This window comes from Cyprinodon tularosa, unplaced genomic scaffold, assembly GCF_016077235.1.
Source record: "Cyprinodon tularosa strain WSP-4 unplaced genomic scaffold, ASM1607723v1 ctg186, whole genome shotgun sequence".
NCBI lineage: Eukaryota > Metazoa > Chordata > Actinopteri > Cyprinodontiformes > Cyprinodontidae > Cyprinodon > Cyprinodon tularosa.
The window spans coordinates 846,770-864,811 of NW_024038652.1; the positions used below are offsets into that span (position 1 = coordinate 846,770).

Below are 18,042 nucleotides of genomic sequence, written 5' to 3' on the forward strand. Positions count from 1 at the left end.
GAAGTAACAAATCAGATTTGCTCTTGCAACTCTCCAAAGATGTCTTTGTACGTCTTTGCTTTCTTTCCTTCTCTCCATTTATGTCAGGTAAATGAATGTATGTCTCCGTTGTTCTGCAGTTTCTGGTGTAAGTTTGTGCATTGTCTTACTTCTAAGTTTATGCATTGTCTTATATTGGATTAAACTCTGTAATTCTGTGACGTCAACACGCATTGTTGGTTTCCTTGTGGCCACACGCAGCTTGCCGGGAGGGCCTGGGATCAGAGGAAGAGAGAGAGCCAAACTTTTTCCAAAGTTAACCTATTTTAGAATAAATTTCTTCCTTAACAGATGCTATTTTTTTCCCCACTACAAGCATAGCAAGAACTAAAAGTGACTGAGAACAGCGTGTGGTGAAAAAACTATAACAGGCAAACTCTTAAAACAATGACTAATTATGTACAGAAATGTGAGGCTTAGTTAGCCCTTCATGGTTCACTAATATAAGGAATTTGGATGACAGCTTTTCAGAAAAATGGGACTGAGCATCAGATATAATGCTGGTCAAAACGGAGCAGACATTAAAATTAAAACCTTTATGACTAGCATCCGCTCCCATCTGGGGTTGTTTGCCACACATTAGATCACTTTTGATTCTCTATTTAAGATACCGATTTGATAGGTCTGCCAGATTGTGTTCTCTGGTAGCATTTCCTTTAGCTTCATTCTCAGTAAATGAGTCCCTACAGACATTTTCGCTTTATTTATCTCAACATTTTTCTTGGTTGGACTTTCTGCTACGCATTTATGCCTGGGTGTTACATTTAAGGATCATTATTCTTTAGAAATGTTTTTCTTGGTTATCCGCTGCTTTGCTCTAAGTACTTTTTTATTTTGCACATCTTAAAAATTGCTTGATGTCAACAATGGGTGGTGAGGTTGCTTGAGGACCCAGATGCAGAGACAATTGAAGCAGAGATTAGTTCTGAGAGGTTTAATGGCAGACCAAAGGTAGCAGAGGCAGAAATACAACTTAAAATATTAAACAAACCAAAATCATGGAGACATCAGGGGAAAACGAGTCTGAGGAGCCGGGGAGAGACGAGCAGAGTAGACAATACAGCAACAAGAGGAACCAGCACTGACTGACTGCAGAGGTGGAGTATTTAAGGCAGGCATCCCCAAAGCCAGTCCTCGAGGGCCGCTGTCCTGCAGGTTTTAGAGGTTTCCTTGCTCATGCACAGCTGATTTTAATTGAAAGCTCATTAACAGGCTTTTGCTCAACTGCAATCATCATAATCAGCTGTGCTAAAGCAGGGAAACCTCTAAAACCTGCAGGACAGTGGCCCTCAAGGACCGACTTTGGGGATTCCTGATTTAAGGAGAACAAAAAACAAAAGGATGGACTAACGAGCTGAATGGGGAGCAGGTGTGGGTGGAACTGGCAAGAGGGAATCCAAGGGGAAAGAAAACAATCACAAGGGGGCAACAGAGAGTAACTAAAGAATGCTTGATAATGGAAAATGAAAACACAACAACTGATAACAGAAAACTGAAAACTCAGAGTCACAACAAATAAGAACCATAACACTTGATTTTTGACCTGGAAATGAATGTGACTACTTGGTTCACATCCAAAATCAGAATAGTTGAAAGAATATTGCTACACACCTTTTTTATAACTTTACTGATTGCTTTTGGGTTTTAAATTGACCAGAGCTGGCCTTCAATAACTGAAAATATGTAGGTTATACTGTAACTAATAATGGCCTTGAGGCGCCAGAAGCAGGTAAACATTAGCTGTTATGTTGTCAATCACATAGCAGCGGATCACATTATGTTGTGGACCAGTATGGCTGGATGATAAGATAGGAATAACGTGAGAAGCATTTAAGAAGGAAAAGTTTTCATTGAATAGCAAATGCTAGGCAGCTCAGTCAAGATCCACCTTTACAATGGTATAAAAATAAGCATGCTGACACATCCTGACTGAATATGTGAATTTATCTATGGAATCAGGTTATTAAAATACCAAACAATAAAAAAGAAAGTCCACAATTTTTAATAAAGCTACATAGCTATCCAGCTATCACTAATACATTTGCTTTCAGCCCTAACACCTCTGCTTAGAGGTCCCTTAGCTCCACACTATGCTGAACTAACGTCTAAAAAATGATGACAGTTTTGATTTTATCTGAAATGAGTTGAAAATTACTATCAAATATTATTTCTATCTTCCATTTGAAACGGGCTCCTTCACTTTTCTTTGACCAGCCTGATCCTGACATTTATTTTTTACTTTCTCACAGTTCACACTAACTCCATTGGTTCTGTTATTTCTCACAGGTAATGCAGCACAGTCTTAATTATTAGAGGGAATATGTTTCTGCAACTTATGCTCAGCCCAATTTTAGTCTGACAGCCTTAGTTTGTTAGGTAAAAAGTGAAATTGGACGAGGGAGAAGGTGGGTTTGTGTAATGAACTTTTGGATGTGGTCTCAGCAGATGCAAAAATAAACAAGCAAAGAAATAAAATTTGCCAATGGACGTCATTAACAGTTGTTCAATGTCATTAGGGGTTGTCTGAATCGACAAGTTGAAACATTTTTTCTTCTTTCAAAATGCCAGAAAACATAAAGCTGTAGCCTGATGTGACATGCAGATGTTTTCATTCAAGCTGGTTAATTGGACCAATGTACTGTTTACCTTTCTCACAGCAGACATTTTGACTTGTGGTGTCTGCTAACAAGCAGATGCTACTGCTGTTGATAAAAGGTTAGTTTTTAAACCTGCCTTTTAACAAGCATGCACAGAGGCAGGATGTATGGTAAGTGGTTATACTGGATGCTGGACACATTTATTTATGTATGAATGTATGCAGAGGTGGAAAAAGTACTAAAATATCATACTCAAGTAAAAGTACCAATACTTGAAATATTGATCAAATATTACTCAAGTAGAAGTAAAATTACCCATCAGAAAAATTACTCAAGTAAAAGTAATAAGTAGCAAATTTAAATGTATTTTAAGTAAAAGTTAATTAGTTACATAAAAAAAAAAAAACAGTTGAACGAGGCAGGGGATCTCTCCCATGTAGTGAAAATAGGACAAGGAGTCATAAATCCAAAACTTTTTAGTTTTTAATTAAAGAAAAATCTATACAAATGTATACACATGTAATGACAAGATAACACATGTCACGCATGACATTTAAGACCCTTAGAAAGGTATAATGTGCAATTTTAGTTCAGACCATCCTATAAAACTTTTTCAAACAATCAATTGAAGGTAAAAGTGCCATAAATTGTTGGTTCTGAGCACTATACAAATGCAATAACAACATAAACACGCCACACATGACATTTAAGACCCTTATAAATGTATAATGTGCCATTTTAGTGCAGAACATCCCGTAAAATGTTTTCAATGTTTCCACATCAATTGAAAGTGGAATTGCCATGAATTGTTCATTCTGAGTTCCATCTTTCTTTTAACATAAACAGTTATAATGCAAAGCAAGGCTAAATCACGTGTTTTGACTCCATAAATAACCAAAATATAACTAAAATCCTCAGTGTCAGGGACATTTCACAAAAATAAAAGCAAAATAGTGCAACACTCTGATGGCAGGCTGGGCGTTTAATGTCTGACCGTACTGGCAGTTCTCGTAACCTCGAGAAACGGAAATCTATGTAAAAACTCGCCGGATTTAGTCTACAAACTTCTTGTTAAGTTTGAGCAGCAGTTGATTTTCAAAGTTTGTTGTGCTCATCCTTGCTCTCTTTGCAGTGAACAGTAAACCGGCACGTTTTGGGCAGCAGAATTCGATGTTTCAGCTAGCATTTCTTTTGAAACATTCTCTGAACCGTCGTCGCTCTCCTGATCCACCTCCATCTCGTTCCCAATCTCCTACAGAAAGACTTGGCGCCTGGTAGCCTAGATCTACATGCTGATCACGTCACTCACTGTAGTGCTTCCGGGCCCCATTTTTTGTCTTCCTTTCGGTTTTCCAAAGTTTTTTTTACTCAGTAACGGATGGGATTTGTAATGTAACGAAATACAATACTTCACTCAAATCGTAATCAAGTAAAATTTAAATTACCGATTTTAAAAACTACTTGAAAAATACAAAATACACAAAAAACCTACTCAATACAGTAACTTAAGTAAATGTATTTTGTTACTTTCCACCTCTGAATGTATGTACTGCAATAGAATAATCTCACAATAAAAAAGTATAGAAAAAATCTTCCCTTGATTTCATTATGTTGATTTAACAGAAAAAAAAATCTAAATGTAGAAACAATTGTATTTACCCTTAAAAAATATAATAAATGCAAATCAAAATCTTTTTTTCCCCTAATTTGTCATTAATTTATTTGTTTTCTTAGTGTTTAATAATGAAGTACAGGCCAGCTTCTTCGAGTTCTTGACTACAAGGCTAAGGGAAAAACAATATTTATATTTTTGCCACAGCACACAGAGCAGACGGGACACTTAGAGTGATAAAAAAATCTCTAGAGATTACGTTAAGATAAGTCTCCATACTACCGAGTAAAATCTCTCCCCATGAATTTTAGCGTCTTTCTGGGAAAAGGCCTTAAGCCGTACCATCAAAGCATAGCTGATGGAGTTAGAAAAGTCTACTGGGACCTCAGCTGGGACACTAAGAAGATGTAAACCAGTAAGGAGAGAAAAAACTCTTTGACCCCAGGTTGGGTAATCGAGCAAAAGACCATCTAGCTTCAAAGCAAAAAGTGCTAACTAGGGGGATCATATCTAAAAATAAGAAATGTGAGACAACCAGAATACTTATGAGGGATAAAGCAGAACAGACACAGCTTTTCCTTTTGTGACTCATTTTCAGTGTTGCTTCTATTCCGCCCTGCTTGTTTCATATTAAAAATAACTTCAGCAAACTTCACAAAAAGATCTCTGAGAATCATTGCGCCTTATCCAGTTTTAAAAAGATCTATGATGTTGCTACGTTTCCGTTTGTTAAGCAAGGTTTCTATCATAGTTGGCATTAAATCCTTGTTTAGATTTAAAATCAAAATAAAAAGGTTTGTCATGATGCAGGGTTCTGCTGCAGGTCTGTGATAATGACTACATCTCTGATTTCTTTCTGTATAGGAAAAGCACTTCTGTGTGTGTTTATATATGAATATATAATAATTTTTTTTGGTCAAATTGTGGGACAGCAGGACGGACTAGTAAGATGCGACACTGTCTCGCTTAACTGGCCCATCTGGTGCTAATAACTGTGCAACCATGTGCCCCTGACTGACATATATTACCATATGTATTGCAAGAGAAACTACAGGTGCTAACTTAGCAGCAATAATGCAGACACCACTGATAAAAACATTTTCCATTAACAATCATCACTGCTTTGAGAGTACGTTATTAAAATAAAATGTAAAACTCAGCTGGATATGATGTAAAAATTACAAATGAACATATTTTTGCAAAAATATAAAGTACATTCAAACAAATGAGCAAAGTTAATAAAATCTGCAACCTTTTTGAAAATGTCCCTGACAGAAATGCAGGAGTAATATTTTCTTGGGTGTAACAGTGGAATTGGGAAGGGCACAAGCGTGTCTCATTATGTGAATGTTGCCCTGCTCTGGATCAGTCAGCAAAAATAACTAGAAGTTATATTATGCAGTGTCATATTATGTCAGAGACTGGATCCATCCAGTTGGGATGAATTGTTCTCACTTTGCACAAGCAAAAGTAATAAACATAATTATGCTTTCTATGTGCCTCTTTTTGATTTGGAGGCATACAGTGTGACTGAACAGGATGTGTATGCACACCGAAGCAGAACGGCTTGCCAATTACCACAGATCATAGTCAGCTGATTTTCAACCTCCTTTAATAAGATTCACATTTTTTATTTTTTTATTTTCTTTGCTTGCCATCGTTAAGTACGACCCTTTCAACACTTTCATCTGATGTCAGGCTCATTAGAATATATATTGGTCCATGATTACTACCTGTAGGTTTGCAACTGGACCACTGGATAATGATTTTTCCAGCGCCAGGCAAGATTAAAGGACAGCACGGTCCGTTGCCAGCAGATATATTGGTACCATTATCACTAATACAACTGACTGGTAGTTATTGCTCTATTTTTAATCTTTTTAAGTGTCCTCTAGACAATAATGAAAATGAAGAAAGAAAATATATGTCATAATCTTGCTTTAGTATTAAAGTTGTCATGAACCGAGGACAGATGGACCCAGTATTCAGGAGAGACAGTCAGTAGGAAAGTTCAAAAGGTTTATTAAAATAAAAACAAAACAAAAGCGGAGCTGTGGCTCGCGGACACTGCAGGCAGGGGGGGCGGGGCACCGCCCAATCTCAGACACTCTAGGGAGGAAACACAGGTAAGTGACCACGATCAACCAATAGAAGATTAACTGTGTTGGTCACTTACCTGGTTTAACAGTCCAGACCACATGTGTCCCAGTGCTGCAGTCCCAGAGGTGATGGTGGAAGCTGATCCTGGTCAGGGATCCAGAACAGACAGGAACAGACAGAAACAGGCAGGATCCAGATCAGGCAGGAACAGAGACAGGTGGCAGGATCCAGACTTCCAGGAGGGTTCAGAGTCTTACTGGGACGAGAAGCATGACCAGGTGGTCACGCACAGGAGCAGACAGGATCAGGTGCAGACAGGCAGGCTCAGTGGAAGAGGGTAGCCGAGACAGGACGTGGAACCGGAACTTGAAGCAGACTTTAAACTGGTCTCCACCCAGGAGCCAGGCTTACTTAGATAAAAACTGAACCCCCCCCCATAATGAGCCAAAAACCCAGAGGACTCCGCAGGGGAGGAACAGTGGACGATCAGGAGACGAGACAAACACTAAAACCCTCTTTCCACTGGCTGCTAGGATCTTCTTCTTCTTCTTCTTCTATTGAGTTTTCTGGCAGTTTGCATCCTGTGTGCATTACCGCCATCAACTGGACGGAGATGTAATTCAGAAATATAATGTCTGTATATCTTTATATCTTCATGAAACTAAATTCTATCTATACTTACACACACGCACATACACACACTAAATTCTCCCAGCTAATTCTGTATCTTTTAAATATTTAATAAGTGCTTTAATTATCTTATCTGATTGATGCTTCCCTAATAAATCTGCCATCTTTACTGAACTCCCCATTACCCTTTCCAGTTCTTTCCTCTCTTTTGTATATTTGCTACAATAGATCAACACATGTTCTACTCCTTCGATTTCTCCGCAATAACAACAATTACCCGTTGGATGTTTCCCTATTATTTTTAGACCTGCATTTAAACTAGTATGCCCAATCCTTAACCTGTTTATCCATATTTCCTCTCTTCTACTCATTATACTGTTATATCCTATGCTAATATCTTTATGTATTTTATATAAATGTCTTCCTTTTTTTTTCTAAATTCCATCTCTTCTGCCATACCTTATTTATTTTATCTTTAATAATTACTTTTATTTCTGTTCTACTTAGCGGGACATCATATTCAATTTCTCCTACTTTAACTGCTTCTTTAGCTAACTTATCTACTTTTTCATTACCTAAGATTCCTTTGTGTGCTGGAACCCATGTGAATTGAATACTTATATTTTGTTGCCTTATACCATACATTAAATAACTGACTTCATCTAAAAGATCTTGACGGCTTTCAGATTTTCCACTTTTAAAACTAGTCAGGCAAGACATTGAATCTGAACAGATAACTACATTTCTAGGCTTCACCTCCAGCACCCATTGCAATGCTAAAATAATTGCCAACATCTCTGCTGAAAAAATTGATAAATTATCTGTTGTTCTTCTCTTGATAGAAATATTTTCTTTTGGAATATATACTGCTACTCCTGTTTTACCATTTTCCTCTTTTGATGCATCTGTATATATTTGTGTCATATTTTCATACCTTACTTCTAAATGCTGCTGAATAATTTGATACAAACCTCCACAAGACTCTTCTATTTTTTTAGTTTCTAAATTTACTATTGGCATTTCGAAAAACCATGGAGCAATTTTAGATGTACTTACAGTTTTACAGTATGTTATATTACTTATCCCAGAATACTCTGCATAAATATTTCCTTCCCATCCAAAACTCCTTATATTATGGCCATATTCCCAACATTCTCTGAATATCTGTTTAGTAGGGTGATTTTCCTCATGCCCTTGTAAATTTAACCAGTAATTTATTGACAGTTTCATCCTCCTTAAGTCCAGTGGCATTTCTCCAGTAATCACTTGAAGAGCAGGAACTGGAGATGTTCGAAAAGCACCACTACATATCCTAAGCGCTTTGGCTTGGATTCTATCTAAATCTAACAACAAAGAATTTGCAGCTGATTTATAAACAATACATCCATAGTCCAACACAGATCGAATTAAAACATCATATATTCTTTTCAAGGATGAGCTAGTTGCCCCCCAGTCATTCCCTGACAAACATTTCAATATATTAATACCTTTTTTACATTTATCAATAATCTTCTGCATATGTATCTTAAATGAAAGTTTTTCATCAAACCATACACCAAGGTACCTTATCATATTTACCTGTTTCTTCTTCTTCTTATGAGATTTTATGGCGGTTGGCAAACTTGTGAAATGTGCATTACCGCCACCAACTGATATGGAGTAAAGCAAGGAAACAGGAAACGATTCACCCCCCCCAAAAAAAAAAAAAAAAAAAAAAAAAAAAAAAAAAATACAATAAAATAACCTGTGTAACTTAAACCCACATAATACTAAATTATACTAAATTACATTTGCCCGTATAATTTTAATTTACTCTAGGTCATCGTACCTCTGCCAGTTTCTGATGGTCCCATTGGTCTTTCCATCATGCTTCCAACCATCTCCCAGTTCATATCTTTAACATCCAGATATTTTTCTGCAGCCTTCACTATTATTTTGATTTTTTCTGTTTTTTTTTGTCGTCTGAGCAGTACAATTAATCACTTCCACCATGAAAAGAACAAAATTTGTCTTTTTAACAATTAGTGAGTCTTCATCAATTTTTGGAGATTTCTCTAGAGGTTTGAAATTTGCCGTGTGTTGAACTGTAGGTTTGGGTTTTTCTGACTGAGATGGGATCCTTTTTGCAGCTTCAGCATAAGTTATTCCAAGCTCAAATTTCATTTTTTTTATTTCTTCAGACCTTTTGCTTGCTTCACAGCCGCGATAAGCAGCAGTATGTTCTCCACCACAATTACAGCATTTTATTTTAGCTTCTTTTCCACATTTACCATATTCATGTTCTCCTGCACACCTTCCACACCTCTGTTTCCCTTTACAAACTGCTGCAATGTGTCCGAATTTTTGACATTTGAAACATCTCAATGGTGGTGGATTGTAGATTTTGACATTGTAACTGATGTAACCGATGAATACTTTGCTTGGTAATTGCTCTTCCTCGAATTTAATTAGTACAGATAAACTGTCAGATCTTTCTCCGTTTCTTGTTGTTTTTAACCGTTTTACTTCTTTTACTTTTGCACCGCTTATGTTTTCCAGAATCTCTTTTTCAGAAATTTTCAGAGGAACTCCTCCAATGACTCCCCTGCTGATCTTTTTGTTCTCCATTAGGCTGCACTGAACTCTTATCCCGTCAATTTTGTTAATACGTATTGCTTTGCCTTGCTGGGCGCTGTCTCTGCAGTTAATTAGCAGGTCTCCACTGTACAGAATTCTGGCACCTCTGACTTCTCCAACAAGTTTATTGATGGTTTTTGTTAAGTGAACCGGATTCCAGTTTGTAAAAGAGTCTGCCTGATTAACGACTTTGAATATGACTTTGAATTCATTTTGTTGTGCTGTGGAATGTATGGATTGATCATCACTGGATTGTTCTGAACTAGATTCCCCTTTAACTGATCTCTGTTTTTTCCGCTTTTTCTCATTTTTTGATGCTGCTATCTTCCAACCTTCATTGTCACTATTTCCCTCTTCCATCCCACAAGAATCGCTTCCTGTTTCCTCACTACTCACGGCCCAGGACATTTCTCCACAAGCAGAGCAGCTTCAAAACACGCGCCATGCACCAAACGACCAACGTTCCTCCCCAGGTCCACACGTTTAGTTGAGGAGCCCTTCCTATTTACCTGTTTCAATTCATGCCCATATAATCTAAGATCTACTGTTGGATTGGCTGCTAGGATCCAGGACATGAACCAAATAAAAACTGAACAGAAAGACTGACAGAAAGACAAGCAATGATCTGGCACTGAATGCTCAGGCTGAACTGAATATAAACCAGAGGAAACAGGTGAGAGGAATTAATTATAATGAGGCAGGGAGGGAAGAGGGCAGGTGAAAGGAATTACTAATTAAGGGAGAGCAAACAGGCCAGATCATGACAAAAGTATTAAATATAATCTCACTTTAGAATCCCCTTCAGTTATATATATTCACATGTGAGGATACTGTTATGTGCTGGAGGATATTATGAGTTAAATTGACATGTGGGGCCCATTTAAAGCAACAAAAATCTCCTTAGATATTAGGTGTTCAGTATCACCCTGCCTTCTGTGAAATGATTGCAGCTTAGGTTCTTCAGCAGAGAGCTACAAATTGCTGTTTTGGATCTAATGAAAGGTTGCCAAAACAAGAGCATTATACCCTTTCCACAAAAGTACTGGGATACTCAAAAACAAATGTTTTCTCTTGAACTTGCATCTTTTACCCAAAATTGAAAAAATACGTCTGCAAAATAAACAGGACTTTTATAAACAAGTTTTTAATATATGCATACAAGGTAAGTCCTGTATATTTGATGACTCTGAACCTTTCCAGAGTATAACAACCAGAGTGAAGGTTTACCTTTAAAACATCTGACTTTTCCACTTCATCCGTTTAATTGAAAAGCGTTTATTTCTGCAGATTTATGTTGTCTTGAGCTATGGATCGCTGCGGCATTATTCTTCTATTATGGTGTGTAAATGTAGTCCTGCTTCCGATTAGAGACACTCTGAGCACTTAGACCCCCCCATATGTGAGCAATATTAGACACAGATGTGCAGATCCATGTCAGCAACTGAGGATCACGTAATATTAAAACCTGATTGATTTCAATTTCCTGCCACACAGACTCTGACATTTATATAAAATTAAAAAGTGGGAGCTTAATTAATTCATATAGTCACACAGCTTAATAATACACCCTCTATCTTCAGCACATTGAATTTAATAAAGCTTGACTCATTGGACATGTGAAATGGATGTTTGGCTCAATATGCATTTTTAGTGAACAATAAATCTGCTTAATGGAGTTTTACATGAATGGCCAGGTAACATTGTCTTATTTTTCCTCTGTGACTCTGTTAGAAAGTAGAGGGATTCTACATTAACTAAAGAAACTAATGACTGACCAAAAAAATAGAAAGAAAGCAATACTAGAAGCTTTCTATTTTAAGTCAAACAGGTCATTGTTCTATTATGTGCCTGCTGAGAAGATTTTTGCTTGATAAAAAAAAACTAAAACGTATTGCTGTGATCCAAATCTGAGCATTTGCCAAGAAAACCTGCTCATTGTAACTCTGTGATAAACTAGAAAGTGATGACATGGCAGAGACCGGTTGAAAGAAGAAACGTTGCAACAAATATTTCGTACAATATCTTTTTCTCACACAACATATTTGCAGGAAATATTTCATCTTATCTTTAGCTAACTCTTCTGCAATCAGTAAACAAAAGCTTTTCACTCCCTTGGTTCTGTTAAGTTTTCTGTGGGTTTTCAGTTTCAGTTGATCCATGTTTTTCTTAGTTTTCTAGCTTTATTGGTGTTTTCTGTATGTATTTGAGTTCTTAGGTTTTTCTTTGCCTGCCCTCTATTCCCTCTAGTGTTGGTCTCCTTTTCCCTACAGTAGCTCCTTCTAGGGGCCTTTGTTCACATCTGCTCCCAATCAGCCTATCAATCCTGTCTTTGCTCAGTCTCCCCTAAATACTCTCCTAGTTCGCAGTTCCGCAGTGCTTGTTTCTTGTCTTTCCCTGGCTCCTCGTGCATGTTTTCCCTGATATCTCCATGGTTCTGGTTTGTTTTGCATTTTTATGTTGGATTTTTGGATACCTGCCTCTGTTACCTGTGATAACTCAATTAAAACTGCAAGAACTCACCTCTGCCTCCTCGCCTCTGCATTTGGGTCCTCAAAACCTAAATCAAACCTTGACAGGCTAATTGGGTTTTAGCAGCTTTTTTTATAACTTTAATGTAATTAAATAATTAACAAGCATTATTCAATATTTTTTAATTGCTTAGGGAGCCTTAACACATGGTACCTACATGGACACATGTACCACGACTCAACTTCAATGTCCCGAAAAGGAAAGAAATACTGGGGTAGTTTGTAGTGTTTGAATAAAAAAAAAACAGTTGGTGATAAGGAAAATAATATATTAAGGCAGGATGGACCCATGATTTCCTGTTGTTTTTGAGCTAATTTGGACCCCGCTACAGTATCTAAATGTCTGTTTTTATCAGATTTTATTCAGCCAATGCAAATTGTAACATCTGAATCCTGTTACCATTAGTTAAGCAAACACAAAAAAAAAAGTTCTCCATAAAATGGCTATTTTTATTGTTTTATTTTATTATATTTAACAATTAATATGCTGCATTTTAAAAATAAGCTGCACGTAATTCTACCTTAACAATCAATAGTGTTGGTTCTATTAATTACTGCCTGAATATGAACAAATAGTTTTCTATCACATTGTTAAACGTGATCATATTGCATATTGATCAAATTTGACAAGACAGGGACCTATTATCTTGAACAAAAAGATAAATGGGATAAATTATATGAAACATATTCGCCCATGAACAGACATACATGTTAAACTATTATTTAAAGGCAGGGTATGTCACTCTGACATACTGTCAGACTTTACCTGCGTCATGATGTCAATACAATGGACTACAAATGGGAAAAAATTGTTTTTCAGGCCAGCAATAAATCAGTGTCAGGAGTGACAATTAATGCTGTTAGCCATGCTTTAAACCATGAAAGCCCTCAATTTTAACCTTACATATTGGTATTACAGTATATTCTTTTCTATCATGTTACCAATGTTGTGCATAAAGACCTAATTTTCTCAGTCACATCCTTGGCTTGAAAGCACATCAATAATTTTTCTCTTAGAAGATGACGCTGACAATTATTCATAAGTTGCTTATTTGTTTGCTCTCATATTTTAACATTCTGAGAACCAGAGACTAAAAGTTGTAGTGGAACAGCAGGTTCTAAAAGGTGCACATCCAGGTTCTAATTGATTTAAAAGCAATTAACAAGATAAGGTTATTGATGAGTCCATATTAGGTATTTTAAAACCATTAACAAGATTTTAACATTTAGCAGATATTAACCACCTCACCAACAATATCCCCGTCAATTTTAAATCTGTTACAAAATGATTAAGACAAAAAAAAAAGAAAAAAACTGAATGGAAATACTCAATAATGTAAAAAATAAATGTCAGTTAGCAATATAATTAGCAATCAAAATTTCTTAAAAAAAGTCTTAAAATCCAGCAACAGATTAACAACCCTATTTCTACTCTGATATAATGATCTTCCTTTCTACAGATTTTGCTTTAGATAATGGCTTTTTTTCATTTATCTTTCCTAACTGTATTTTGTAGCACAAAGTAGCTTCCTTTTTTATTTTAGTGTTATTATTTAATGTCAGCTGAACACACATGCTGAAGAATATTTGCCGACTAGCAGCACCTGGCTGCTACTAACCATCTCAAACAGTTATTTTCGCATGCTGGTACTACGTTTGTTATTTACTTGCATTAGATAACTAATTAAGGTAATGAGCTGCTATATTACACTGTGTAAACAATATTCACTTTGCATATTGCTGTTCATCTTATCTCTTGAGGACCTGCTGATCTATTCTTTCGTTTATTACACTCTTTTGTCCTTTTAAAACTAAGAACGAATGGATGTGCTGTGTTTCATTTTTATAGGATCCTAGGTAGTATTTGCTGATTCTACCAGACAACAATTGATTGTTTCTTGGATATTTGTATATTTATACTATATTTATAATTTTTTTCATGAACGTTTAAATCGTCCTTCAACTTAATGAAATGTTGCAAATGTTTCTGGGTAGCACTCCATGTTATATCCGAGCTTATATAGAAAACTTGATCAGAATACTACACCTTTAATAATTATTTTTTTACAGTGCAAACATAGCAGTCATGGGGGTTTACTTCACAGACAAAACAGGCTAGCATAAAACTATTTATACCAATTATTCTATTTAAATTAGTAAAAGTTCAGTCTGATTGGAACAACAGCACCTGTGAGCATAAGTGTTCCCGTCTTGCCAGAGATTCTGGGCTGCGATTAGACTAGATCAACAGATAATAAATGAGGTTTAATGTAAACCATACAATTGCAACTCTTGCAGCATAAACTAAGCAAGCGGTTTTAAGTCTTTGCAAACTCATTATTTGTTGTAAATGTAACATTTTGTGTAATATTTGCATAATGTGTATATTTGAATGATCCTATCAACCCATTAACCTCCAAATAACCTAGAAAAAATATTTTTCAAACTAAAGAAAAATGTATACAATTTTGATGAATGTCATTCTAAGCATTAGCAAAATGTATCTTAAATATTAGCTGGGATATCATTAAAATGGGTATTAGTTACAATTAGAGTATTTTATTTTGTTTAAAATATTTTTGCAATTTATTAGGTTAAGATTATTATTTTCTAGCTATCACAAAATATATCATATTTAAATTTGACATAAAAAGATTGATCAATTTTCAAAATGTTTAGGCATAATATAAGTAATCAAATTTAACAATGAAAGGTATGTTGGTCATTAAAATCGTGGGCATGATTTCAACTATGAATTGAAACTTTGGATCTAATCTAACAGATACAAATACTATAGATTTCTATTTATATACTATTTATCTTTCATGGATGCATAACAACAGATATTCTGCTCCAGGGTCTTAGGTGCCAGTAAACAAAACATTGCAAATGAGTCACACATCAAAAACCTCTAACGAACAGTTTTCCTTCAATTGATCCAGAACAAATGGTGAGAAGCACAAACACATACCTGCTAATTACAAATGCACAAAACACTGTTTTTATACCTTTTCAAATACTTAAATTAAGGTACATAGATTATGTTCTACAAGTGAAAAAATACAGACATCCTGCACTATATTTGCTCCTCTTGGTCGAATAAGCTGACGGAATAATAAATGAATGCACCAGTAATAACACCTGCATGGATCTGGGGAAACAGGTCACAGGTTCTTTTTCAAAGTTCTGTTATCTTACATGATTTTTTGTGCTGATTTGTGGAGCAGGATTATTTGTGACCTGAAGATAATCTATTGTAAACTCCACCTTAAAGGCAGAGGGAACCGCCTGCTCTGCACGTAGTAAACACTAACCGAAAATACTAGCTAAAGGATAAATAGCTTTTACTTATATAGCAGCTTTTCAAGTTAGAGGACTTAAAATGCTTAACATTACATAATGGCGGCTAGCTTCAGTGTAGCCACAGCTGCCCTAGGCAGGGGTGTCAAAAAGATGTAAATGCTTTCATTAAGTAAAAGTACCAACTGAACTATTATAATTTAGGGAAAGTAAAAAAGAAAATGTAAAATAATTTTGCCCTTAAATGATGCAAATTAATTGTTAAACCTATTAAATAAAAACAACATTTTTTGGGGAAGTTTTGGCCTAGTGGATTAGAACAGTGTGCTTGTGATCTGAGAAGGTTGCAAGTACCCGGTTCAAGTCCCACTGCCTCTACTCTGGGTTCCTGAGCAAGACATTTAACCCCTGATTGCTCCCTGGGCGCCACACAATGGCAACCCACTGCTCCTCAAGGGGATGGGTTAAATGCCAAAGTAAATTTCTACAATGTGAGATCCATAAAGTTAAATTTTTATATATTATTATGAAAAGAAAATAAGGCAATTTTTCTCTTTTGCTAACTTTGTAGAGAGACAATGAAGAAATACTGAATCTGAATCTAGTGTGGTTCTAAATTTAAATTTTAGATAGGATAATATAGATGCAACTGAAAAGAGCTCCTGAATAAGCAGCTGGATTTTTTATTGAATTCTGGTATACAAAGCCTTAATATTTGAAATAGTATTGAAATTGGAGCATTAGCAACATGTAAATTTCATGACGGGGGGTGACTTGGGTCTCAGAATCTGATGCATTATCTGCAATGTTCTCCATCCTTCTGTCTTCATCCATGGCTCCATCGTCTAAAAATATGTGCAAAAAACCTCCAAACTACACCCTGTTTAGGTTTAACATATTCTTAATTATAGTAAAAAGAAATTTGTGCTAGATTCACAAACATCTAACCTGACTCTGCCAGATGGATTTGCTCCGCATATCCATCTGGAAACCTTCCGTAGAAGTCATTTTCGGAAGGGCTGAAAATACTGGTTAGCTGATTGGCCTATGTTGGTGATAGACGGGCCAAATAAATCAATAAGATCAACGAAGCATATGACGTACTAACAGAGCGACGACGAAGAGGAGCCAATTGATAGTTCAAACTCTTGCCGAAACCAGTCGGGGGAAGAGCAAAAACATCTTTTCCTCTGAGAAAAGCCTCCAGAGCAGTGTTTTGCTCTTCTTTCAGTGAAGAAATACTCTGTAATTCCGATAAAAATTGCTTGATAGCCACGCTAGCGCTAGTTTTATCGGCTGAAGCTGCCTTCTCGTTGCGTCACACCTCAACCCGCCTCGAAGCCAATGCTGATTGGAAGTTCGTTTGGTGAACGGCTCCAATTTTTCTTTAACGGAGAGTCTCCAGACTGATTAGCGAGGGAAATCTTGAAAGCTCGCAAGATCAGGATGGTCTTACGAGGCTAACAAACATCAGCTTCTTTCTAAAGAACGTATGCTGTTAATTCCTTCTGATCTAGGAGCAACTTAATATTTCTAAAAGTCGATTGACCGCTGTTGAAGTGGGGAGGAATGTCTAGATGACCGTCCTAGACATACTATTTACACAACCTCATGTTCAAATAAGCAACGTGGAGTAGTTGTTTTAAAATGAATAACTTTACATATTTAATGTGATAAAGATTACTTTTTTATTAACCAAGTAGTAATTTTTTATGTGCTGATTATGAGAAAACTCTCTAGTATCACTAAGGTGACATTGTTAGACTGTAGTCATTAATAAATCATTATGTTCGACGTTTTGACAACTTTTCAGCAAGCAAAATAAGCATGAAAAATAACCACAATCCAACGGTAAAGAAATTGTTAGTCTCTTAAGCAGTTGTCACATAATCTATCTTATCCTTTCAGATACTACATGTTTTTTTTATTGCTTCCTAACATGATTTACAACTAAGTCCAATAGAGCATTTCATGCAGATTGACAGGCTGCAAGTCCTGAGATGGGATGGGTTGGTACAATTATTCGAAATATGGAAGAACCTGCATGCAAGTAGTACTTCTCAAATGAATGAGTATTGAAGCAATGGCGTCCAGCCGACCATGATAATGTTTGCCTGAATTAAATGAGTTGCATTATATAAACACGCCTGAATGAGGAAGGGGAAATTTTCAACACACACACACAATCCCAACCAAAACATGATTGAAAGAACAGGACAGCATTTCACAAATTTCATGTTGAATTGATGGTGCTGTCTGTTTTCTCCTCCTTTATTTTGTAAGCCTGCCATAAAAAATAAACTGCCCTCCTGGCGGTGCCTCATAAACCTCCCCGCGGTAACGGCAGGTCTATTGACAGATATGCCCAATCAAAGCTGCGATTGGCCAATGTAAAGATGCTCCAGAAGAATCAGTTACAACCAAGTTCACAATGTTTGCTTTAATAGTGTAACACAAAGATTTTAAAAGTCTAGTTTGTGGACAAGATGCCAGAGAATGTGCCGGTGGATGCACAGTTGAGGAATCAATCTATTCAAGCAGCATCAAGCCTCGACAACAAGACAAACAAGTTGGTAAATGCTTTCCTGTTGCAGCATTATGCCTGAAGTGTAGTTTAAAG

The 18,042-nt window shown here is 36.3% G+C and overlaps 2 protein-coding genes across 2 annotated transcripts in view; both read right to left on the reverse strand.

Moving 5' to 3' along the window:
- LOC119781964 (carbohydrate sulfotransferase 8-like) overlaps positions 1-18,042 on the reverse strand; it is a 260,726-nt gene that overhangs the window by 133,043 nt on the left and 109,641 nt on the right. The window lies entirely within an intron of this gene.
- On the reverse strand, positions 7,194-10,141 carry LOC119781965. The gene is made up of 2 exons (XM_038282627.1): positions 10,104-10,141; positions 7,194-8,556 (listed from the first exon to the last, which is right to left on the reverse strand). Exon 2 carries the CDS (start codon positions 8,548-8,550, stop codon positions 7,387-7,389), a length of 1,164 nt encoding a protein of 387 aa, XP_038138555.1. The 5' UTR covers positions 8,551-8,556; positions 10,104-10,141; the 3' UTR covers positions 7,194-7,386.

What these genes read in the sequence shown, in the direction of transcription:
- LOC119781965 (XM_038282627.1), bottom strand. Translation starts at nt 8,550, where the DNA reads ATGATAAGGTACCTTGGTGTATGGTTTGATGAAAAACTTTCATTTAAG.